General features: G+C 45.0%; 1 protein-coding gene across 2 annotated transcripts; it reads left to right on the top strand.

Moving 5' to 3' along the window:
• Positions 1–1,047: 1,047 nt before the first annotated feature.
• On the top strand, positions 1,048–24,424 carry PDHA1 (pyruvate dehydrogenase E1 subunit alpha 1). 2 transcript variants are annotated; one of them, XM_077294644.1, is made up of 12 exons: positions 1,048–1,246; positions 3,595–3,609; positions 10,434–10,502; positions 10,720–10,893; positions 11,936–12,062; positions 14,092–14,183; positions 17,601–17,693; positions 17,948–18,103; positions 20,815–20,886; positions 23,022–23,089; positions 23,561–23,669; positions 23,911–24,424. In XM_077294644.1, exons 1-12 carry the CDS (start codon positions 1,184–1,186, stop codon positions 24,073–24,075), a joined length of 1,203 nt encoding a protein of 400 aa, XP_077150759.1. In that variant the 5' UTR covers positions 1,048–1,183; the 3' UTR covers positions 24,076–24,424. The 2 variants fall into 2 exon arrangements, with proteins under 2 accessions (XP_077150759.1, XP_077150760.1); XM_077294645.1 differs by lacking the exon at positions 3,595–3,609 and having other exon boundaries at positions 1,049–1,246.
• The last annotated feature ends 94 nt before the right edge of the window (positions 24,425–24,518 follow it).

Below are 24,518 nucleotides of genomic sequence, written 5' to 3'. Positions count from 1 at the left end.
GTGGGATGTCGGATAGCTGGTTGGTGGGATGTTGGATAGCTGGTCGGTGGGATGTCGGACAGCTGGTCGGTGGGATGTCGGATAGCTGGTTGGTGGGATGTTGGATAGCTGGTCGGTGGGATGTCGGACAACTGATCGGTGGGATGTCGGACAACTGATCGGTGGGATGTCGGACAGCTGGTCGGTGGGATGTCGGACAGCTGATCGGTGGGATGTCGGACAGCTGATCGGTGGGATGTCGGACAGCTGATTGGTGGGATGTCGGACAGCGGGTCGGTGGGATGTCAGACAGCTGATCGGTGGGATGTCGGACAGCTGATTGGTGGGATGTCGGACAGAGGGTCGGTGGGATGTCAGACAGCTGATCGGTGGGATGTCGGATAGCTGGTCGGTGGGATGTCGGACAGCGGGTCGGTGGGATGTCAGACAGCTGATCGGTGGGATGTCGGATAGCTGGTCGGTGGGATGTCGGACAGCGGGTCGGTGGGATGTCAGACAGCTGATCGGTGGGATGTCGGATAGCTGGTCGGTGGGATGTCGGACAGCTGATTGGTGGGATGTCGGACAGCTGGTCGGTGGGATGTCGGACAGCTGATTGGTGGGATGTCGGACAGCGGGTCGGTGGGATGTCGGACAGCTGATTGGCGGGATGTCGGACAGCTGGTCGGTGGGATGTCGGACAGCTGATTGGTGGGATGTCGGACTGCGGGTCGGTGGGATGTCGGACAGCTGATTGGCGGGATGTTGGACAGCTGGTCGGTGGGATGTCGGACAGCTGGTCGGGGGGATGTCGGACAGCTGGTCGGTGGGATGCCTATAGAGGCCACCACACCTCTGCTGTTAGGTAAGCATAAACATTTGAGGGTGGTCTTAGATAAAACTACTGACATAGCCAATATGCCGGTGTCACACTCCTGCAGAGCGTCTCCACTATCAGAGATCACAACTATAAGCAGGAACAGAAAATGATGGAATTCCTCCTCCAGTGACCTTAGTAAAGATGGCCGCCGCGGGCGTGCGTCAGTGACGTGAGGAGGTGTGTGCTGACGTCAGAGTCGCGCAGGCAGCGTAGCTGGGGTAGGCCGCTGGAAGGTTACAGGCGGCCGATCAGACTTTGAGGTCGTCGGTGTCACCAGACGGGAATCTCGGACAGTGACCCGGATCCTCCTGTGAGCGGCCGCCCATGCAAAACATGCTGTCTCTACTGTCCCGTGTGCTCCGGGGCTCGGCCCAGAAGCCTGTCACTGTAAGTAGCGGGAGGAGGACGCGGCTGCCGCCCCGCACCGGGAGCCTGGGAGATGGGCTCCATTGTCATGTACTGTCACTAATGAAGGAGAAATGGTGTCATCACCATAGCAACCAGAGGCCGCACAGGACGAGGGCTGACATGGCGACATAACACCTGTGCTCGCTGCGTACCTGACAGTGTGTACACCAGTACCCCCCATGTACCTGGCAGCGTGTACACCAGTAACCCCCCCATGTACCTGACAGCGTGTACACCAGTACCCCCCATGTACCTGACAGCGTGTACACCAGTACCCCCCATGTACCTGACAGCGTGTACACCAGTACCCCCCATGTACCTGACAGCGTGTACACCAGTACCCCCCATGTACCTGACAGCGTGTACACCAGTAACCCCATGTACCTGACAGCGTGTACACCAGTAACCCCCCCATGTACCTGACAGCGTGTACACCAGTACCCCCCATGTACCTGACAGCGTGTACACCAGTACCCCCCATGTACCTGACAGCGTGTACACCAGTAACCCCCCATGTACCCGACAGCGTGTACACCAGTAACCCCCCCATGTACCTGACAGCGTGTACACCAGTAACCCCCCCATGTACCTGACAGCGTGTACACCAGTAACCCCATGTACCTGACAGCGTGTACACCAGTAACCCCCCCATGTACCTGACAGCGTGTACACCAGTAACCCCCCATGTACCTGACAGCGTGTACACCAGTAACCCCCCCATGTACCTGACAGCGTGTACACCAGTAACCCCATGTACCTGACAGCGTGTACACCAGTAACCCCCCCATGTACCTGACAGCGTGTACACCAGTACCCCCCATGTACCTGACAGCGTGTACACCAGTACCCCCCATGTACCTGACAGCGTGTACACCAGTAACCCCCCATGTACCCGACAGCGTGTACACCAGTAACCCCCCCATGTACCTGACAGCGTGTACACCAGTAACCCCCCCATGTACCTGACAGCGTGTACACCAGTAACCCCATGTACCTGACAGCGTGTACACCAGTAACCCCCCCATGTACCTGACAGCGTGTACACCAGTACCCCCCATGTACCTGACAGCGTGTACACCAGTACCCCCCATGTACCTGACAGCGTGTACACCAGTACCCCCCATGTACCCGACAGCGTGTACACCAGTAACCCCCCCATGTACCCGACAGCGTGTACACCAGTAACCCCCCCCATGTACCTGACAGCGTGTACACCAGTAACCCCCCCATGTACCTGACAGCGTGTACACCAGTAACCCCCCCATGTACCTGACAGCGTGTACACCAGTAACCCCCCCATGTACCTGACAGCGTGTACACCAGTAACCCCATGTACCCGACAGCGTGTACACCAGTAACCCCCCCATGTACCTGACAGCGTGTACACCAGTAACCCCCCCATGTACCTGACAGCGTGTACACCAGTACCCCCCATGTACCTGACAGCGTGTACACCAGTAACCCCCCCATGTACCTGACAGCGTGTACACCAGTAACCCCCCAAACACTGTTGTCCAAGTCAGCTTGTAACTTACAAACATCTTCCATGGACATCTCTATGCTACATAACTTGGTGTCCTCTGCACAAAAAATATAAATGCTATTAATCCCATCATCTTTTATTTATTAATTAATAAATAAGTAGAATACTGGTGGACACAGCTCTGATCTTTGGGGTTCACTACTTATAAACAGGCACCATTCAGATTCAGCCATTTACCATGAATCTCTGGGTGCGCTCTTGAGCCTGTTTTTGATCCTGCTACGAACCTTAGTTTCTAAGCCTATAGACTTTAATTTAACTTTTAGAAATATATTTATTTTACTCTTTATTAATTTCACAGCATTTTCCAGATATTGCCATCTCTGTCCCCATTGGGGCTCACAAGACTAATTCTCTATCACTAAGTCTTTGGATTCTGGGAGAAAACCTACACAGATGGGGAGAACGTACAAACTCCTTGCAGATGTTCTCCTTGGTTGGATTTTAACCCAGGTCCCGAGCGCTGCAGAGCAACAGTGCTGCTAACCACTGAGCCACTGTGCTGGCCACATATGTGGGATCGTGTAAAATTCCTTTGTGAAGTCTCAAAACACCATATCTAGAGCTAATCCTCTGTCCAGGTTTCTAGTCACCTCTTTATAAAAACTAAGCTTGGTTTGACAACTTCTGTCCCTTAGTTAAAATTGGGCCCGCGATCACTTATGTTATTATCCATCACATACTCCTGAATATCCCCTAACATTTCCCCACAGTGTTGTAGCCATGCTCTATGGTAAGACTATATCTCTTCTCTTTTATGTCTTGGCCATGCGGCTGTGTAAAGGGAGCAGCTGGCGAGGTAAGGAACTACTCCGAGCTTCAGTGATGCTTCTGAGTTGTGTGTGTTGCCGGATGTCAAATCATACAAAAACTACTAATACCTAAAATATTAAATTTTATTAGAATACTTTAAAAACTATGTAGGACAATACCCGCAAAAACTACAAACCTATAACAATAATAAATAAGGCTCTAAATTCCCTTTATATCCGTACCACCAAAATCGATAATACCCCAGCCAGTAGTTAATATAATTAGTCTGGTTATACCCTTTATCCTAGTCGGTCATACTGCCCGCGGGGCTGCTCCATATGCCAATCTCCCTACCAGGCGTGCCGTCTAATGGATAAAAAAAGGGGGATGGTGATTTCTACGGGTACCAATTTTTATTGATAACGGGAATGTACTGGCCTAATTAGGTCCAATATTATCAGGACACCCCCAGTGGTTGTACCTCGGGGTATAATATGCAGATAAAGGTGCCAAAGGTCTAGCCCTAGTGATCCCTAAACAGGCTGACCCTGCCTAGCATGCGGAGGTTGGCACCCCTGAATAAACCACGCAAATGGCGCCCCCGGTCTCGTCGACTAGCCCTCGATAGCCCTATCCACTTTAATTATCTCAAGTATAACCAAGGGCCCCGAAAATGATTAAACCCAAGGGGAAGGGACAAGGAGAGGGATAATGTCTCCGGATGGGCCAAAAAGAATAAGCCTGCACAGGTAGGTACAGGAGGTGAATAGATGCTTATATTCAAATTGACATCATAGCATATATACCATCTTTGTCTTATCACATGTATGCTACTTATAGATATAAAGGACCATAATTATTCTCTCAATTTCCCATATATATTTAGATATCTCAAAGGGATAAGTAGCAGAATAATGACCCATTCAACAAATATTGCACACATGCCATAGCCTCATATCTCTATATAATTAGCATCCACAGTCCTTCAAAGATGACAGCCAATATAATAGAGAATATAAGATATATATTTATTTTTTTTTAAAAGTGCTTAAGATGCCTACACTCCTAGAGGCTGTATAAAGCCACAAAAAAAAAAAAACAAACAAAACAAAACGTTCCTCCCCTTTTTTTATGCAAACCACCCTGCAGTTAATATAACGTGATACCCTGAAAGATCTGCATGACTTATCTGGTGTCCAGATGATTATCTAGTGCCATTGTCCAGACACTCTTTTAATGCCTCAACGCGTTTCCCTGCCAGGATGCCAGTTCGTCAGGAGGCTGCTGGAAAGACCGTTGTGCAAAGATACAGCATACGGCCGTCATGCTACAGTAATTGTAGACATGCGGTGCCCCTAACAGCAGGGATTTTATGCTTACCGCTGTTGCAGTTAGACCTTCCCCCTCTAGACTCCGGATAACAACAGAGGAAAAACCTCAAGGGGCGGAACTTACAGCTGATGTCTTCACATCAGAAGTGCGCATGTCTCAGCCTTTCAAACACTAGAGGTATTCGGATTTCCTCTCCTTGCCTACCTCACATACGTCACCTAACACTGCCATGCGCAGTTCCAGTCTGGAACACCCCTCACTACAGTCGTATTAAGGACCAATGTATATTGCTACATAATCACATGCCCATAATTAGTGTCATTATAGCATAGTTTTAATAGCGCTACATGGCCTTAATTACTGCAGATGTAAGCACTATCATTGCTGCATTCATATTGTGGCGCTCCCAACTTCAGCATGCAAGAGGTTATCTTTGCGGCGTACTCATTATGGTGCTCCACCGCATACATCGGTATCGTTATAGCGTTATTAATTCTGGCCCTCTACAATCTTAATGTACGCTACTGTCTTTCCAGCGCACAGCTACTAGCGCTCATAAGAGATGATAACGCTACATCGTTGTAATTAAAGCGTTCCACAGTCTCTAATCCCGCGCTCATCAGAATTCATAACGCTTCAATGTACCAATTAAAGCGCTCCACATTCTTGGTTCCAGCAAGTGTATCAGCCGGTTTCAGAACCCAACATTCAATTAGAGCTCTATTACTAGCTGATTACACATGAAATATACCTACATAAATCTACAAGGTGTTAGTTCATATCTTTATGGTCCTTATTTGACTACAACATCAAAGCACTTACTTATCCCCGGCCTAGAGGGGCCAGCAAATTTGCCCATATAGTACATAATACTCAAAATTAATGACTGAGGGGCAACCAAAAAATGAATCTTCATCCCTCACAAGATCATGCTCACATACTATCTCGTAAGTATGTGCAACAGGCTGGAAAGGTCTACTCGGGTAGAGTAGTCAGTACAATATAGTCTGACTAAACAGTGACAATCTTTTCAAATGAAACAGCTATAAGTAAGTAATTCGTTTAGTCCCTTAGGTGTTATGGACTCCATTCTAAAAATCCACTGGGATTCCCTTTGTAACAGGACCCTATCCCAGTCGCCTTGTCTACCATTCGGTTTCACAACCTCTAAAACACAGAACTTTAGAACCTCCGCATCCCCTTGATGGCATTCCCAGATGTGTCTGGCTACAGGGGTATCTCTTTTATTTCTCACATCACCAAGATGCTCACCTATCCGTTTCCTTACTTCCCTCTTTGTCTTCCCTATATAGTTCATGGGACAAGAGCAAGTTGCCATATAGATAACGCCCGTGCTTTTACAATTGGCAAAGTCTCTCAGGAAGTATTGCCGATTGGTTGATGCACTTGAAAAACATTTACCCGTTGCAATCACCCTACAAAAGGAACAGTTTCCACATCTGAACATGCCACAGATCTTTCTATCCAACCACGTCCCTTCAGGTGTCTTCCTAACATAATGGCTATGTACTAGGCGATCCCTGAGGGATTTCCCCCTCCTGAATGTAATCCGTGGTTTGGAAGGAATAAATTCATCAAGTGTATCATCTGCCTTAAGGATCTGCCAATGTTTCCTCAAGATCCTATAGATGTTATCCGATTGGGAGTCAAATGTACCTATCACCCTACAGATGTTTCCCTCCTCCTGTTGCTCCCGAGGTCGAAGGAGTGTCCCTCTATCTTTTTCAAGGGCATTTCTAAAGGCCGGATTTAAGACCTCATCAGGATACCCACGTTCCCTAAACCTATTTCTTAGGTCATATGCCTGTGTCCTGAACGTCTCGACCTGAGAACAGTTCCTTCTTAGGCGTAAGTACTGTCCGCGCGGAATGCCTCTCTTGAGAGGCTCAGGATGATGGCTGTCCCATCTCAAGAGGGCATTGGTGGATGTAGGTTTGCGGAACACCTTGGTTTCCAAGAGCCCTGAACCATTTTTACTGATCATAACGTCCAGAAAGGCTAACTCAAACCGTTGACACTCAAAGGTAAAATGTAGACCAAATATATTAATGTTTAGCTCTCGTATTAAACTCTCAAACTCCTGCTCTGTTCCATTCCAGATAACAAGGACGTCGTCTATATAGCGGTACCACGCCCAGATTTTTTCGGTCCACCATACCTCTACATCAGGGAATATGGTCATTTCCTCCCACCAGCCCAGGAGGAGATTAGCATATGAAGGGGCACATGAACACCCCATTGCAGTCCCCCTGCGCTGGTGGAAGTACTTGCCATCAAACATAAAAAAATTATGAGTCAAAATATATTCCATAAGTGATAATGTAAACTCATTATGTCCCTTGAACTGGACAGACCTGGTTTTTAGATAGAACTCCAGGGCTTTCAAACCATAATGATGTGGGATACTACTATACAGAGCCTCAACGTCTATGGAACAGAGCAGAGTTTCCTTGTCTACCGAGATACCTTCAATTTTGCCCAATAAGTCAGATGTGTCTCTTACATAGGATGGAAGAGACATAACAAAAGGTCTAAGGACACGATCCACATATATACCCGCATTCTGGCTAAGAGATCCTACCCCAGACACTATGGGGCGTCCCTTTAACGGGGACAACCCCTTATGAATTTTGGGTGTAGCATAAAATGTTGGGATAGTGGGATGCCGAGGTGCCATAAACTTGTATTCGTTCTGTGAAATGAGTCTATCCTCCAAGCCCTTGTCTAGGATTATCATAAGTGCTTTTGTAAATTCAATGGTGGGATTTGTATCTAGGAGTCTATATGTCTCTCTGTCATTGAGTATGCGTTTGCACATATCAACATATATTACATGGTCAAGGACAACTAAATTCCCCCCCTTGTCCGAGGGTTTTATGATTATGTCCCTATTTTTCTCTAATAACGACAGAGCATCTTTTTCTTCCAAACTAAGATTCGAATGAAACTGTTGGTTGACTCCTCCCAAGCGTTTCAGATCTTCTTCCACCACTTTGAGGAAGATGTCGATATTTGCATAATTCCCCGGGGGGGGCATTCTATTGCTCTTTAATTTAAGATTTGTACATGGACCAGTGCCAATATCTTGCTCATTTTCCTCCAAGAGGTATATCAAGTTATCCATATCACTGAGATCTTCCTCAGCGATGCCCAATTCACGGCATCTTTCTTGGTCATTCAATTTAAAGAACTTCTTCCATTTCAATTTGCGGCAAAATAAATTTATGTCCTTGACCCATGTAAATGTGCTGAACTGTGTAGTAGGGACAAATGTCAACCCCTTGCTTAGAATACCCATATCAGCTGAAGATAGATTATATTGGCTCAGATTAATAATTTGATTCTCTGGTTGTATCTGGTTTAGGGACGTTTTCTCAGGTCGTAACCCGTCGGAGCTCCCTGATCTAAAAAACCAACAGAAGATGAAGAAGCTGAAGAGGCTCCTGTTAAGGATGCCACAGGCCTTAGGATGTTGGGAGGTTGACCCGACGGGATATTTCCCTGAGGGCCTTGATCTCGACCTCTTCCCCCTTGATACCTTCCTGAGTATCCCCTCTGATTTCGCCATCTTCCCCCCTGTTGGAAGGTATAACCTCTACCCCTGCGTTTCCAGGTACTTATTCCTGGGGGTCTTTCGGTATCGGACGTCTCTGCTTCAGACGACGAAATCTCTGAACCAATAGTTCCTGAATGACTAAAATTATAAGCTGTGTTGTCCTTGAACTCAGCAGAATCCCTCAGGAATTGAGAGTGTTTACGATTTTTAATCTGCGTTTGGTACCTCTCTATTGATACCTGTAATTCACTCTCTTTCCTATTAAAACTTGGATCTGACTTGTATTTAAGAGTTTTTTCTATCAGGTCATTCAGCTTTTTGGATGAGGTTTCCAAGATGATTTTTTCCTCCTCCAATAGAAGTTTCATAAGCCTAACAGAGGATGCAATTAATTCCTCCTTCCAGGCCTTCAGGAGCGTTGGATTACTCACCCGTGGCGAAGGGGAAATATTAATGCGGAGACCCCTAGGTACAATGCTATTCTTGATGTAATTCTCTAGGGCTTTTGTCTCCCACCAAGATTTAAGATAATTTTTATAGACACCAGTTAATTCCTTAAAGACAGTGTGAATTGATGGGCTGGAGTTAATGCTACTATAGTCTATTTCCTCCGAAAAGACCTTGCTTGCCTCGTTTACCCAAGACTCACTATTAATTGGTCCAGAGAGAAAACCAGCCATATCCAGTAAAATCAGAATTTCACTCAAAAATCAATGGGTTGGTATAGTGATCAGAACAAATCATACAAAAACTACTAATACCTAAAATATTAAATTTTATTAGAATACTTTAAAAACTATGTAGGACAATACCCGCAAAAACTACAAACCTATAACAATAATAAATAAGGCTCTAAATTCCCTTTATATCCGTACCACCAAAATCGATAATACCCCAGCCAGTAGTTAATATAATTAGTCTGGTTATACCCTTTATCCTAGTCGGTCATACTGCCCGCGGGGCTGCTCCATATGCCAATCTCCCTACCAGGCGTGCCGTCTAATGGATAAAAAAAGGGGGATGGTGATTTCTACGGGTACCAATTTTTATTGATAACGGGAATGTACTGGCCTAATTAGGTCCAATATTATCAGGACACCCCCAGTGGTTGTACCTCGGGGTATAATATGCAGATAAAGGTGCCAAAGGTCTAGCCCTAGTGATCCCTAAACAGGCTGACCCTGCCTAGCATGCGGAGGTTGGCACCCCTGAATAAACCACGCAAATGGCGCCCCCGGTCTCGTCGACTAGCCCTCGATAGCCCTATCCACTTTAATTATCTCAAGTATAACCAAGGGCCCCGAAAATGATTAAACCCAAGGGGAAGGGACAAGGAGAGGGAGGGAGGGTATTGTCCTACATAGTTTTTAAAGTATTCTAATAAAATTTAATATTTTAGGTATTAGTAGTTTTTGTATGATTTGTTCTGATCACTATACCAACCCATTGATTTTTGAGTGAAAGTGTGTTGCCGGATGTCCTCATTGCACCACACTGATGTGTTTCCATAATCCATTGGCAGATAGTATATCCTTCTATTCAAAAAACTAAAGGGGTTGTCCCTACTTACGATACCGATCACCTATCCCAGGGAAAGGTTATCAATATTCACCAGTGGGGTCGGACACCTTGACCTGACCCGCCCGCCGCGACCTGACCCACATTAACTCTTACATATGCCAGGCCTGTGAGGCAGTTGGCTCCAGTCGGGACACCTGGCGGTCAGACCGGGTATTGGGTAACCAGCCATCTTACAGGATGTCACTGTGCGCACTAGAACTTAAAATACTGCATACTGTTTTATTCCATGGATGCAGCGCCTGTACAATGGCGGCGGCTTCTGTCGCCACATCCTCAAGGCGTCCTCATTGTGTGGATGTCGGACTTGTGTAAATGACCACACATACATGGATAAATCAAGAAGATATGTGTCAGGTTTTATTTTATTTTTTGTCTTTAAGGCCGCCCGTGTTATTGTGGCATCACGCAGCTACGCAGACTTTGCATCTGAAGCAACATTTGACATCAAGGTGAGACTTCCCAATGGGGAGATTTAGAGAAAATCTAATGTAGTGTTCTGGTTTTTTTTTGTCCCCTAAATTTCCCTGAATTGCATATATCCCACCCCCATAGGATGCAGAATCCCCCCTTATTTAGCTGTCTTACATTATATGTAATTGCAAGTCCCCCTATAAGAAGTTTCCAGCGTATTCACAAAATAATATTCATATTCCCTAATATTCCTAGAAATGTGACGTACACAAACTGGAGGAGACCCCACCGACCACTGCGGTGCTGACTCGCGAGGAGGGTCTGCAGTACTACAGGACCATGCAGACCATCCGGCGCATGGAGCTGAAGTCAGACCAGCTCTACAAGCAGAAGATTATTCGCGGGTTCTGCCATCTTTATGATGGGCAGGTGAGAACGGACACCAAGTCCGACTATCCGTGATGATAGATGTGCCGGTGTTGGCCCCTTCGTCATCTGGTGATTTTGTTCTTTCTCTTTTTTCCCCCCTTTCTTCCAAGAGCCAGAACGTTATTTTGCCATCACCATACAGAGTTTTTTTTGCAGGACAGGTTGTAGTTTTGAATGGCATCATTTATTTTATTATATACTGTACTGAAAAAAATCTCAAGTGCAGTGAAATGGTGAAAAAAAAACATAATTCCGACATTGTTTTTTTTTTGGAAACTTGACTTTCCAGATGAACTTGATTCTGGCAATGAGAAACTAGTATATTTTTAATCGTTTTGTCCACTGGTGTATAATCCTCTATTGACTGCTAAAGTGGCTGTAATAATATATTCTGAGATCCGTAGCTTTTTTTTTTTTCGCTTTTGGTCGATGGCAATGTGTGAGGGAGAGATTTTTTTATTTTATTTTGCATGGTGAGCTGACATTTGTATTGATACTATTTAGGAGTAGATACATTTTAGATTGCTTTTTATGGCATTTTTAGGGAGGTACGTCAACCATGAAAATGGTGTCTTAGATTTTTTCCTCTCGTTATAGCGTTTCCTCTACGGGATAATTTTATATTTTGCTCAGACATTTACAGACATGGCAATACCAAATGGTAGGGAAAGTAAAGGGAAGTGATTTGAAGCTATGCATGTGCATATATTTCGTATTTTTAAAACCTTCTTATTTTTCTTTGTCCCCTTGGGGGACTAGAGCTTGTGATGCTTTGCTGGCTTGTTTGATACATTGCAGTAGTAGTGTATTACAGTATATAGTTAAATGACCGTTAAATGGTTAAACAGCAGTGATCCGAGCTGTATGTAACACAGCTGAGTACATTGCAGTCTTGGCTACTGAGCCACCTCTATACATCAGGACTCAGTGCATGACGTACTTGTATGTGACACATCGGGAAGGGGTTAATAAAACACTTTTGTGATAAACACTTGATTGAAATGAAAATAATTTTGTACGTTCCTCTCCATTCATTTTACAGGAAGCTTGTTGTGTCGGTCTAGAATCTGGTATAAACCCCACCGATCACCTGATCACAGCCTACCGAGCACATGGGTACACCTATACCCGCGGAGTCTCCGTGAAGGAAATCCTGGCGGAGCTGACAGGTCTGTGTGTCTGACCAGCCTTGTAGTATGTGACCATTCATCTTTTATAAGGGTCTCGTCAAGTGACACATTTTCATGCAGTTTCTTAACTCAAATTGGGATTGGCTTGCAAAAAAGCAAACTGTTGAAACTTTTATATATAATTCCCTTACACCATAAATGACCTGCATCTGGCATTGGCTTGAAAAACTAGAAAACCCGTCAGAAAGCACGCCAAGATGAAGTTCCCACAATTGGTTGTTGGTGAACTTTCGGAGCTGTGTATTTTCTGAGCACGTCTTTCCAGATTGTAGCATGTCCGTTCCTCTTGCGGAGAAATGTCACCCGTACAATGTATTGGTCGCAGCGAACATGTGCTTCATCAAAAGTGCTGCTAGTTCCGGATCTTGGGCCTTACACTTTGCAAGTCGGCATCATGTCAATTTCTCTTGCAGGTACGCTGAGTTTTATGTGCAGATTTTCCCCATAGAATTGCAATAGACTTGGAAGATTTGCTGGACACTATGCTTTTTTAAGGCACTTTCGCTGCGGTAACGCGTTCTAAACTTCCTTAATCTGAACTCACTTTATCAATAAAGATTTAAGAGGTATCAAAAACAAAGCAGAATTATTTGAATCATGACATCCTAAAAAGAGACAATAACCACAGCCTCAAAAACGCAATGAAAAAAAAAATGCAAGTAATCTAGTACTCCCCTCATACTCACCCTTAGACTAAATTCCCATATGTGCACATAGAATTTTTTTTATTTTAGGAGGTTTTAGATTAGAAACTGAGTTCTCCAATTTCTCTTAAAAAAAAACTTGGAGGTGCTGCTGTGAAATCTTTGGAAAAAGACCCCATGTGCTCATCTATTCATTCCTAAAGTGGCTGTCCTCCTAAATACATTTACGGTATATTTTTGTCCTAAGGATAGGTGATAAAATGTATGACCGCTCGGGTTAGACTGTTCATACCCCCGCCCAGCTGGAGAACAGGGCTCCTAAAGTCACTGGTGCGAATGGAGTCGTGATGCACATGCTGGTGGTGATATTTTTGGTTTGAGAACCCCTTTAAGCTTTTAGTCACTAATACCAAGTATCAAGAATACCAAGTTAACTATTTGCTGTTATTATTATTACACCTACTACATAGTGGGATAGGATCTTGGAGATGACAATCCCAAGCTGTACTGTTACCTGAGCCCTAATAACGTCCTTCCATAGTGATGATTATCTCCATTCTTGCCTAAAGTGACATAACCACAGGTGCTTTTGCCGTGACTTTAGCATAGGTAGCGGCAACTGCTGCCGTCACTGGTGATATTGTGTGTAGATGGTGACACGATGTCTTGGAGCCTCTTCATAATGGTGTTCACTATTGGGATCACTTAGAACAAGTACACTAAAACTCTGGCTTCTCAGAGATGTCCAGAACTAAGACGTAGACTGTCCTCAAATAAATGATCAATTCATCAGTTTACACCTGTTTTCTGGCGTAAAATTGTTTGCAATGTACAAAATGTTGCGACTTTGGCATTTCTACACCATTTTTTTTTTAAAGTGCATAGAACTGGGCCAGGAGGGGTGTATCTGATCACACCTGACAAATTTATGATAATTTACACCACAAAACAAAATGCCGGTAAGACCCCGACTGACTGGCGCACATTTTTTTGCGGTTTGCGCTGACGCACAGCAGCTAAAATAGTTCCACATTCACACAATTCATCTAGACTGGTCTACAAAACTCTGGTCCTGAGGAATCTGGCCATTGATTATTCACCCTCCATATTAGGGGTCCCTGGTGGTCTTTATTCCCTGCAGCGATGGCATGCCGTACAGCCACGTGATGAGCACTGGGGCACCGACCTTGGAGTGGCAGGGGACGGACCGGGTGAACAGACTTTTGTGTATTTTATTGAAAACATTTTGTGCAGTTTAGGTTAATTTTTAAAACTGTGATGACGTTACAACTTAGAACCCCCTGTGGCCGTCTCTGGGGTAATGGCTGGATTATACAGGAAAATGTTATGTTGTTTTACAACAGGAAGAAGAGGCGGCTGTGCCAAAGGTAAAGGAGGATCTATGCACATGTATGCCAAAAACTTTTACGGTGGAAATGGCATCGTAGGAGCTCAGGTATGTGAGTGGCTTTCGTTTTTAATGGCATTGATCTGGTTTATTCTTTTTATAATGCAAATATGCTGCTCCCATCAAAATTTGTATCCTCTTAAAGGGAACCTGTTATTCCCCCCCCCCCAGGCGTTTGAAACTAAAAGAGCCACCTTGTGCAGCAGTAATGCTGCATTCTGACAAGGTGGCTCTTTTAGTTCTGGGTGCTGTAACTGCAGAAATAATCAGTTTTATAATTTGTCCTAAATACCTGGTCTTCAGACAAGGAGGCCGGCGTTTCCCCCCTGCAGCAGACGCCACACAGCCATCACTCAAATCTTCTTGGCGCCGGCTCAGCCCTGTTTTGAAATGAGTCGGCGCCTGCGCCCTTTTCTCCTGCCTTGGGCAGGCGCAGTGAGCGCTGCCCGTCCAAACCTCATATGCAGTCTAGCTGACTGCGCCTGTGTGGCCGCCCTGCCTGTGAATCCCAGCCCCGCAGTGTCTTCTGATTTATTCACATTGTGGGGCTGGGATTCACAGGCAGGGCGGCCGCACAGGCACAGTCAGCTGGACTGCATATGAGGACAGAGGACGGGCAGCGCTAACTGCGCCTGCCCAAGGCAGGAGATAAGAGCGCAGGTGCCGGCTCATTTCAAAACAGCGCTGAGGAGGCGGCGCCCGGCGCCAAGAAGGTTTGCGTGACGGCTGTGTGTGTGTGTGTGGGGGGGGGGGGGGGGGGAAAGGCCTGCCTCCTTGACTGAAGAGAAGGTATTTAGGACAAATTACAAAACGGATTATTTCTGCAGTTACAGCACCAATAACTAAAAGAGCCACCTTGTCAGAATGCAGCATTACTGCTGCACAAGGTGGCTCTTTTAGTTACAAACGGGGGGGGGGGTGACAGGTTCCCTTTAATATGTAACAATGATCAGATTATACAGCACTGTTTACTTACAATTGCTCATTTTTCCCTTTTACCCAGCTAATTATTTGCTTTTCCATTAGGTCTATGACATCACGTGATTAATAACTGATTAGCTGAATCCTTCTAAGCTCTGTGTAGAAACAGGAGGTCAATTTCCCCTGTGTTTTTTATGAGTCCCTGCAAAAGTCCCCTGGCAGGGGGAGGAGGAAGCAGCCTAGGTCAGGAGTTCAAGAGGGGAATGATAAATGCAGGGACAAGAGACTTCCTGTTCCTACAGACAGCCGAGAAATAGCTCAGTAGAAAGGCAAAGTGGGGAATTATAAGTGCACAGTGCTATATAATATGATGACTGCAATATATTAAGAGGCTAAATACTTTGATGGGAGGAGGAGTGCTTCTTTAATGCCCAGATGATAGTTGGCACGTACTCCGTAATACAGTGGACTTTGTGATTGTTGTGTGCCCACTAGTTTGATCCCTGGAAACGTACATCCATGCTGTGGGTGTGTGATATGTTGATTTTGGGACAATGTACACTGACAGTCATGAGTTGGTTCCAGGAAAGTGACAGCGAGTTTCCCTGCTTTTCACAGTCATCAAAACCTACAGAGCATCTCTGCTACAGTGTAGACAGCAGTGAGAAGCTATCCTGTCCACATGGGCCAAAGTTCCTGCACCGTAGTTTTAACACCTAGTAGAAACTATGCCACAATATATTAGTGCTGCTCCGAAGGCTAAAAGGGGTCCAAAGGGCTACTCTATGGGTGTATCTAATAAAGTAGCCATTCAGTGTATGTACATAGATTACCTTTCTAATCACGAGGAATATCTGTCAGCAGTTTTGCTACCTCATCTGAGAGCAGCATAATGTAGGCAAAGAGACCCTGAATCCAATGATGTATCACTTAGCTTACTGGGTTCAGCGCTTCGGACACGAGTTTTTAGATGCAGCACCCTGGGAAAGCGAACACTGCCCACACCAGGCTCTGTATGTACATAGTCTATTGACTGAGCTGCTTATCACTGGAGGGGGCGGAGATGACAGGTGGCATGTACCTGCCAGTCTAAGCAAGGATAATGCCCTAGTGATAAGATCTTCATTGTAAGTAAACAGCATGCAGCTTGATAAGTGACAAAACTTTGAATTAGTTGTTTCAGCATCTATTTCTTGCTATCCTAAGATAACCTGTCAGCAGGTTATTGCTAGGTTATCTTTAAATATCCTCACTTGCTGTCATTTAATATGAATAGTTCAATCAGAGACTTAAAGGGAACCTGTCACCCCCAAAATCGAAGGTGCGCTAAGCCCACCGGCATCAGGGGCTTATCCACAGCATTCTGTAATGCTGTAGATAAGCCCCCAATGTATCCTAAAAGAGGAGAAAAAGTTTAGGTTTAGATTAGATTATACTCACCCAGGGGCGGTCCCGGTCCGATGGGTGTTGCGGTCCGGTCCGGGGCCTCCCATCTTCCTACGATGATGTCCTCTTCTTGTATTCACGCTGCGGCTCCGGCACAGGCGTACTTTGTCTGCCTTGCTTGCAGTGCACAGGCGCCGGGAAAGGTCAGAGAGGCCCAGCGCCTGCGCACTGCAGTACTTTGCTCTGCCCTCAACAGGGACGTCATCGTAAGAAGATAGGAGGCCCCGGACCAGACCGCAACGCCCATCGGACCAGAACCGGACTGGGACCGCCCCTGGGTGAGTATAATCTAATCTAAACCTAAACTTTTTCTCATCTTTCAGGATAAATTGGGGGCTTATCTACAGCATTCTGTAATGCTGTAGATAAGCCCCTGATGCCAGTGGGCTTAGCTCACCTTCGATTTTGGGGGTGACAGGTTCCCTTTAAAGGGGTATTCCCATGTACGAGATGCTATCCTAATAATGAGCAAATACCTCCAATTAGAAATGTAGTACAGTTTTTCTGATTCGCTATGTCTCTTTCCTCATATGCAGGCATTGCAGGACCTTAGGTATCCATGGTTACATCCACTAGTAACTAGCTGTCACGTCATCAGAGGACATAACCATGGATACCTAAGGTCCTGCAATGCCTGCACATGAGGAAATAAATAGTAGGTATTTGCTAATATTTTTATTACACCTACTACATATTGGGATAGAATCTTGTGCATGGGAATACCCCTTTAAACCTGTCATTTCTTGCGTGGAGATTTAAAATCTTTTTTTTTTTTTTTTTTTGTTCTGTTGCATTGACGTCATATTCCCTGGAAGTTTTGGGAACACACAGGATTGGCAAAAATATTGAAAGTATCACCGAGGTTCCTACAATGTCTATTGAGGGGCATACTCTCTAAGATTTGTGTTCTATCCAGATATATATGACAATGTAGTGGCCAGTAATTAGAAATACACTATTTTATTACGTGATTGCACCATTGTTTGGTGCTTTATAAGCACAGGGCATTGGTGCATTTGCTAAATCCACATTGTCAGAATCTTTAGATTGTTCTCTTTGTGTTTCTTTGGGGAATTTATTTGTGTGATTACTTTCCAGGTGCCCCTCGGAGCCGGCATAGCTCTGGCCTGTAAGTATTTCGGAAAGGATGAGATCTGTGTGTCCCTTTATGGCGACGGTGCCGCTAACCAGGTAAGGATGTTAGAGAAGGGTTTAAACCTTTTCTGAAGGATTTTGTTTTGTTTTTCATCTACAACAACATGAAAACTTGCGGAACTATAATCTTGTTCAATGGTGTAGAATAAAGACCATCTTTTCCCATGTGACAGCCGGCCAATGCTTCCTTCATCATATTTTTAATGAAATAAACACTTTAATTTGTTGTAAATTATTTCAGTAATTTTCCCACTGTCCGGCCGTAATGTTTCATGCATACACCGTTACAGGGTCAGATTTTTGAGACCTACAACATGGCTGCCCTATGGAAACTGCCTTGTATCTTCATTTGTGAAAACAACAGATATGGTATGGGCACCTCTGTGGAGAGGGCGGCAGCAAGTACCGACTACTACAAACGTGGGGACTACATCCCAGGCCTCAGGGTGAGTAATCCGATGAGTCCATATCGCTGCAATGATGAAACCCCCCTTTTACAAATTGCGACTCTCTTGGGACATTGCTGGTCATAACCTGAGAGCGGCAGCAGTGACTGGCGGAGTCCTTATGTTATGGGAAACCATTCTTACGTCATCGCCTCTGCTCCTGTTTCCTGTCTAGTTTTCTTTTTTTTTTTTTCTTGTTTGCACCCAGTTCATTATTCTATTTGCACCTCTTTTTTAAAGCGTATTTTAAATGTGCTCGGCTCACCTGATTTATTTATTTTCTTTCTTTCCTCAAATGTTTTTGCCTGATTGATCAATAGCAACTTTTTAAAAAGCCTTAAAATTTGGTACAACTCCAGTCCCCTTCCCTTTGGTGGATTCCTGAGTACGACAGTATTTTGATGCAATTTTTGCTTAACATGTTATTTTTGGAGCGAAATAGTTGCAGAAACAGTTCAAGACAGAGAAAAAGACCATTTTTCACTTTGTGCCAAATCTATAAATCCAGTGCATCATTTTGAAGAATTTGTCACCAAAAATGGCAACTAATACAATAATACACAAAAGAAGTGACATAGTAAAGAAAAAAATGTTGCAAATGATGAATCGGGGCCCATGTGTCTTTTGTAGTAAAAGATAGCTCTTCCGAATCGATAGTATTTTAAAATCAGTTTTTTGCCGTCAGTCACAATCCGTTGGCTCGACGGATCCATCGCATCAGTTTTTTTTTTCATCCGTTTCACGACGGATTTGTTTTTTTAAAAACGCACATGGGAGGCTCCCAAACGTTATTGGCTACTGAAAACCTATATATACAGTGTTTCCACAGCCCATCTTGTAGGTTGTAGAAAGTTGCAAAAATGGAAGGTGTGATTGCGAACATTGTGAAGATTTATGTGGATTTTACTTTTGAGGCAAATCATTTGGAAGCGATCATTCTTGAAAAGGAGCGAGAAAGACAGCGCATCATGCATCTGCGCCATTTTTGGATCCACCCAATCACTGCACTGAGAATGACACGTGGGGTGTATTCTACATCGGAGCATGCTCAGTTAAAATAAACAGAATCCGTCGCCGGATTCAGTCATTTGACGGTACTGGCTCCCATAGGCTTCCATTCGAGCAAACGACGGATCTGTTGCTCTCCAATTTCTCGACGTACACAAAAAACGTTACTTTGTCCGTTGTCTCTGGCCGCCGGACAATTTTCGACGGATCCGGCGAACGACGGGTGAAACATGAGGCTATCCGTCGCTAATATAAGTCTATGAGAAAAAAACAGACCCGATGGCATCAGTCACCGGATCCGTTTTTTTCAAAATTTGACAGATTGCGACTGATAGCAAAAAACTGATGTGTGAAAGGGGCCTTAGATAGCTGTGGGCCGAACGATGGTTCGACCAGTTGTCCAGCCGGCAGTTGTGTCTCCCAACTCCTCCATACATGGCAGCGATACAGTGTTCTCTATGAGAAAGCAGCTGTCGGACATCTCTGGTGGTAACTTATTTCTTAAAGAAAAGGATTGGCAGAGTGAATTTTGAGATACCAGTCCTTACCTTCCCCAACATCTTCTATTGGGGGCCATTCCAGAGGCCTCCATACACATTACTGTCATCCGAACCTGTTGTGTATGGATGCGTTAGCAAAGATTTTTTTTTTTTACATTTAGAAATTGGCAGCTAGAAGCCTGTCGGGTGTTTCAGACGTAGAAGAGTGCGGTGTATTTTTTAGCTTGTGAAGCAGATTTGGCTCCTATTTAGATAACTGACATAAGACAAGTCGGACTGCTCCTGGATGTAGCGCGTGCCTGGTGCTCAGTGTTTGTAAGGTGTACACCAGCGCAGCTCCGAAAGACCCACTGCACACAGTCCTGCTGACAAGTCACGTGCTGGCGTATATCATCCTGCCCACTTGTCTCATGGCAGAGTCAACCAGAACAAACCACACTAAAGACTCACGGCCAGCTGATTCCCAAGTAGGGGACATATTTTTAACAAGCAATGTGACCCATCTATCATTCCCCAGGTCCTCAGTTTTAGCAGTTCGGGTGCCCACACAATACCTCACAGATTCTCTTTAAAGCGAACCTGTCACCAGGTTTGAGCGGTATGAGATACGGCCACAAACTGTGTAATGCTGTGTAATCTGCCCCCAACCCACACTGAAAGATAAGAAAAAGAGCTTAAGAGTGGGTCGGTCTGGTTCAAGTGGTGCCGCTCTTCTCGGTCCAGCGCTCCCCTTCTTTTTGCAATGCTGTCTTTTTTCTTTCTTCTTGTGGATGATGCGTTCCTACATCATCTATGTAGTGTCCCCGCTATCGCGCTCCTGCGCAGGCGTACTTCTATGCCCTGACTGGGGCAGAGTAAAGTACTGCAGTGCGCCGGGCCTCTTTGACCTTTCCCTGCGCCTGTGCACTGCAGTACTTCACTCCGGCCTAGTCAGGATAGAGAAGTACACCTGTGCAGGAGCGCGATGCCGGGGATACTGTGTGAATGACGTAGGAACATGTCATCCACACGAATCAAGAAGGGAGGCATTGGACCAAGAAGAGCGACACCCCTCAGACTGGACCACCCCAAAGGTGCGTATAATAAAACTTTTTTATGAAGACTGAAAGGTGGTGGTCGTAACTCATATTGGGAAAATCTGGTCACTGGTTCCCTTTCTAAGGTAATGTCTGATGTGATTTGTTTCTAAATTGTTTTCCCTAGGTTGATGGCATGGATGTTCTTTGCGTCAGAGAAGCCACCAAGTTTGCTGCTAATCACTGCAGATCTGGGAAGGTAGGACATCTCTTACAGTCTTTGTGATGTTATGTTGTATGTCAGAGACCTACAAGATTGGTGGAGGCTGGGTGCAAAGCCCCCACTGATCGTTTGTAGATCATTAATAAATGAATGTAATGTACCATAACATACTGTTATAACTAAGTTTTTATTGCATTTGAAACATATTTTGTGTGTTATAGGAATTTAAATAAGGCACTGGGGGCTGACATCTTGCTTTCACAGTAGCAGCACAACACTTTCAGTGTCATCATACGCCACCCCATGGTCATAGGGTCGGCGTCTGTCTGTTATCTCCTATCTATTGTAATGGAACTGTCACTGCTGTGAACTGGGCACGCCTCTGTGGGCTGCACAATTCACAGTAGTGGGAGTGTTCTGCTGCCATATTCATGGAGCCCTCGGCTGTCGACTGTGCTCGATTCTCATCTCCTGTCATTAGGATCTGCTAACAAGCAGTACTGCTTCCAGCAGAACAGATCATTGATTGACAGGAGTAAAATGCCAGATAAAAGCTCCAGGAGAGTATCAGAGACTGCAAAGACATCAAGGAGGAACAGTGTATGATCAACAGTGTATGATGTATCCCAGCAGGAGCTGTCAGCAAGAGCTGTGACTCATCCCTCAGTAAAGATAAGGAGCTGGTGGTCTGCAGTGAACTTGTGGAGGGGGGTGAGATGCATGTAGTCTGAGTGAGTGAGAGAGACAGTAACTGCTGGTGATAGCAGATCACAGGGCATCTGCCCTGTGATGCTACTCTTCATTCTGCCCCAGGAATACTAGAACACCCAAAAGGGAAGGGAAATGGTGATGTCAGCAGTTACTGCCCCAATTTTCAAGCTAACAGTAAAAATGGTAAGTCTCACTATAGGTGGTTGAGGTCTAAAACAGAAAATGCTCCCCTTAGTGGTAATTATATATATTTGTACAACAATATATAATACTAGATGGTGGCCTGATTCTAACGCATCGAGTATTCTAGAATATGCATGTCCACGTAGTATATTGCCCAGCCACGTAGTATATTGCACTGCAACAGAGTATACAGCACAGAGCGACGTAGTATACAGACTTAAAATAAAAAATAAACATATACTCACCTTCCGAAGGCCGTTGAAGTCCTGGCCCTGTGTGCGGTGCACGCGGCAGCTTCCGGTCCCAAGGTTGGTATGAGCGCAGGACCTGTGATGACGTCGCGGTCACATGACCGCGACGTCATGGAAGGTCCATCTCGCAGGACCTGTGATGACGTCGCGGTCACATGACCGTGATGTCATGCAAGGTCCTTCTCGCATACCATCCTTGTCACCGGAACCTGCCGCTTGCATGGAGCGGTCACCGAAGCGTCGCGAGGAGCCGGAAAGGCGGCGGAAGGTGAGTATATGATGATTTTTTATTTTTTAAATTATTTTTAACATTAGATCTTTTTACTATTGATGCTGCATAGGCAGCATTAATAGTAAAAAATTTGGTCACACAGGGTTAATAGCAGCGTTAATGGAGTGCGTTACACCGCGGCATAACGCGGTCCGTTAGCGCTGCCATTAACCCTGTGTGAGGGCTGACTGGAGGGGATTATGGAGCGGGCACTGACTGCGGGGAGGAAGGAGCGGCCATTTTGGCGCCGGACTGTGCTCGTCACTGATTGGTCGTGGCAATGGTCGTGGGCGTTTTGCCACGACCAATCAGCGACTTGGATTTCCATGACAGACAGAGGCCGCGACCAATGAATATCCGGGACAGACAGATGGAAGTGACCCTTAGACAATTATATAGTAGATTTTTCATATAGAAATGTTTGAAAATATTGCATTAATACATTTTTATTACTATTTTAAGCTTAATTTCACAAAAAACAGACTATAAGAAAACTGGTGGCACCTTCCCTTTAAAATGAAGCGGTCAGTTGAGCACTACTTCCCTCGGATACTGAAGATGAACGCCATACTTGTTATTGAGCCATCTTCAGGATTAGAGAAAAGCAGCATACGACTGAGCGCTTCTGCCCCTTTGTCTTGGCGATTGGGGTGATCAAAACTTCTGATGTTTCTGCGACATTTAAATTTTTCTGAATGTTCAGTTATGCGTTACGCCTTATGTCTTACATTGCCTGTATGCTCGTTGTGTTTCAGGGGCCTATTCTGATGGAGCTTCAGACGTATCGTTACCATGGACATAGTATGAGTGACCCTGGAGTTAGGCAAGTACATTGCCCAGAGAATTAGTGGTTTTTGTTCTATTCTTTCCTTTTCTGCACCATTTTATACTATTTTAGTATATGGAGGAGGTATACCCTGTTAGTAAATTGTGAGACAATGCCTTTCTTATTCTTTCCAGGGTCCCAGATGACGTGTCACCTCTTTGAAATAGGAAGTAGGACGTTTAGTTGACATCAATTTATAGGTCTTAGAAAGTTCAATTAAGCTTTATATAATCATTTTCTCCATGTACAATAAATAACGCAGCCAGCAATGCTGAATGAATGCCAGGGACATGACTATTAGGTATCCATGTGTGATGGCGATGATCATGGTTTCTGTATATCCAGACTGGATGGCACAATAATAATACACTGCTAATTCCTGCTTCACTCATAATAATCTAATATAACACTTAGCAATGTGCTAGAAATCATCTGACATTCATGACCATGTACTTCTGTAATTTCCAGTTACCGAACAAGAGAAGAGATTCAGGAAGTGAGGAGTAAAAGTGACCCCATTACTCTGCTGAAGGACCGGATGCTCAACAACAACCTGTCCAATGTGGAGGAACTGAAGGTACAGTAGCCTGTCCTTGGGTAGTGGGGGTGCAGCTGATACCTGGTCCGGTACTGAAGGTGCAGCAAACCCGTGGTTGGGGTGCAGCCAATGTGTGGTTGGGTAGCGGGGAGGGGGCACACGACACGTCGTATGGTAGCGGTGGGATGCAGCCAAGCGTCATCAGGATCTGACCGAAGAATCTGTGACCCTGGATAAATTAAATGTTGCCAACCTCTAACCTCCCTTTTGTCCGTTGTAGGAAATCGATGTTGAAGTGCGAAAAGAAATTGAGGAAGCCGCCCAGTTTGCCACCACTGACCCGGAGCCCCCTCTGGAGGAACTAGGATATCACATTTATCACAACGAACCTACTTTTGAAGTACGAGGCGCAAACCCCTGGATCAAGTACAAATCTGTCAGCTAAACCTTCCATTTAGAAGCACTTGCAAGCCATGTGTTTAGTCTGTTACATGGGGACAGTTTATCATTTCATTTAACCCTTTCCACATCTATTGGGGATGAACATAAGTTACCTAAGGCAGAATATTTCCATTTATACAACTGGGACTATTGTGTTTAAAACTATTAAATTAAGTCTGCCGATTGCCCTACAGTCTACATAAAGCCCCCAGTGGTTAGAACGCCGTCATGGTATGTTCCCATTGATCCGTCTTATTTATAGAAGGCCTCTAAACTTAAACCATCCAGAAGCGAATCATGTCTCTTACCCTACATGCATTTTTTTCTATCATTAAAATTGGCCTTCATATGAATGTTGTGTTCTTATTTTAGTGCATCTTTTATTTTAATCCGATCACAAAAGATGAACGTATAAATAGGATACAGCCATCAGAGCAGCTCAGGATA

Source organism: Ranitomeya variabilis, chromosome 3 (assembly GCF_051348905.1).
Source record: "Ranitomeya variabilis isolate aRanVar5 chromosome 3, aRanVar5.hap1, whole genome shotgun sequence".
Taxonomy (NCBI): Eukaryota; Metazoa; Chordata; class Amphibia; order Anura; family Dendrobatidae; genus Ranitomeya; species Ranitomeya variabilis.
Note: the sequence above shows the minus strand (reverse complement) of the source record. Positions and strands in the feature narration are given on the sequence as shown.

Excerpts from the sequence above, each read along its gene's own strand:
- PDHA1 (XM_077294644.1), top strand. The coding sequence starts at position 1,184 with ATGCAAAACATGCTGTCTCTACTGTCCCGTGTGCTCCGGGGCTCGGCC. Across the intron at positions 10,503-10,719 it reads AAGCAACATTTGACATCAAG|AAATGTGACGTACACAAACT; the intron begins GTGAGACTTCCC and ends TAATATTCCTAG. Across the intron at positions 12,063-14,091 it reads AATCCTGGCGGAGCTGACAG|GAAGAAGAGGCGGCTGTGCC; the intron begins GTCTGTGTGTCT and ends GTTTTACAACAG.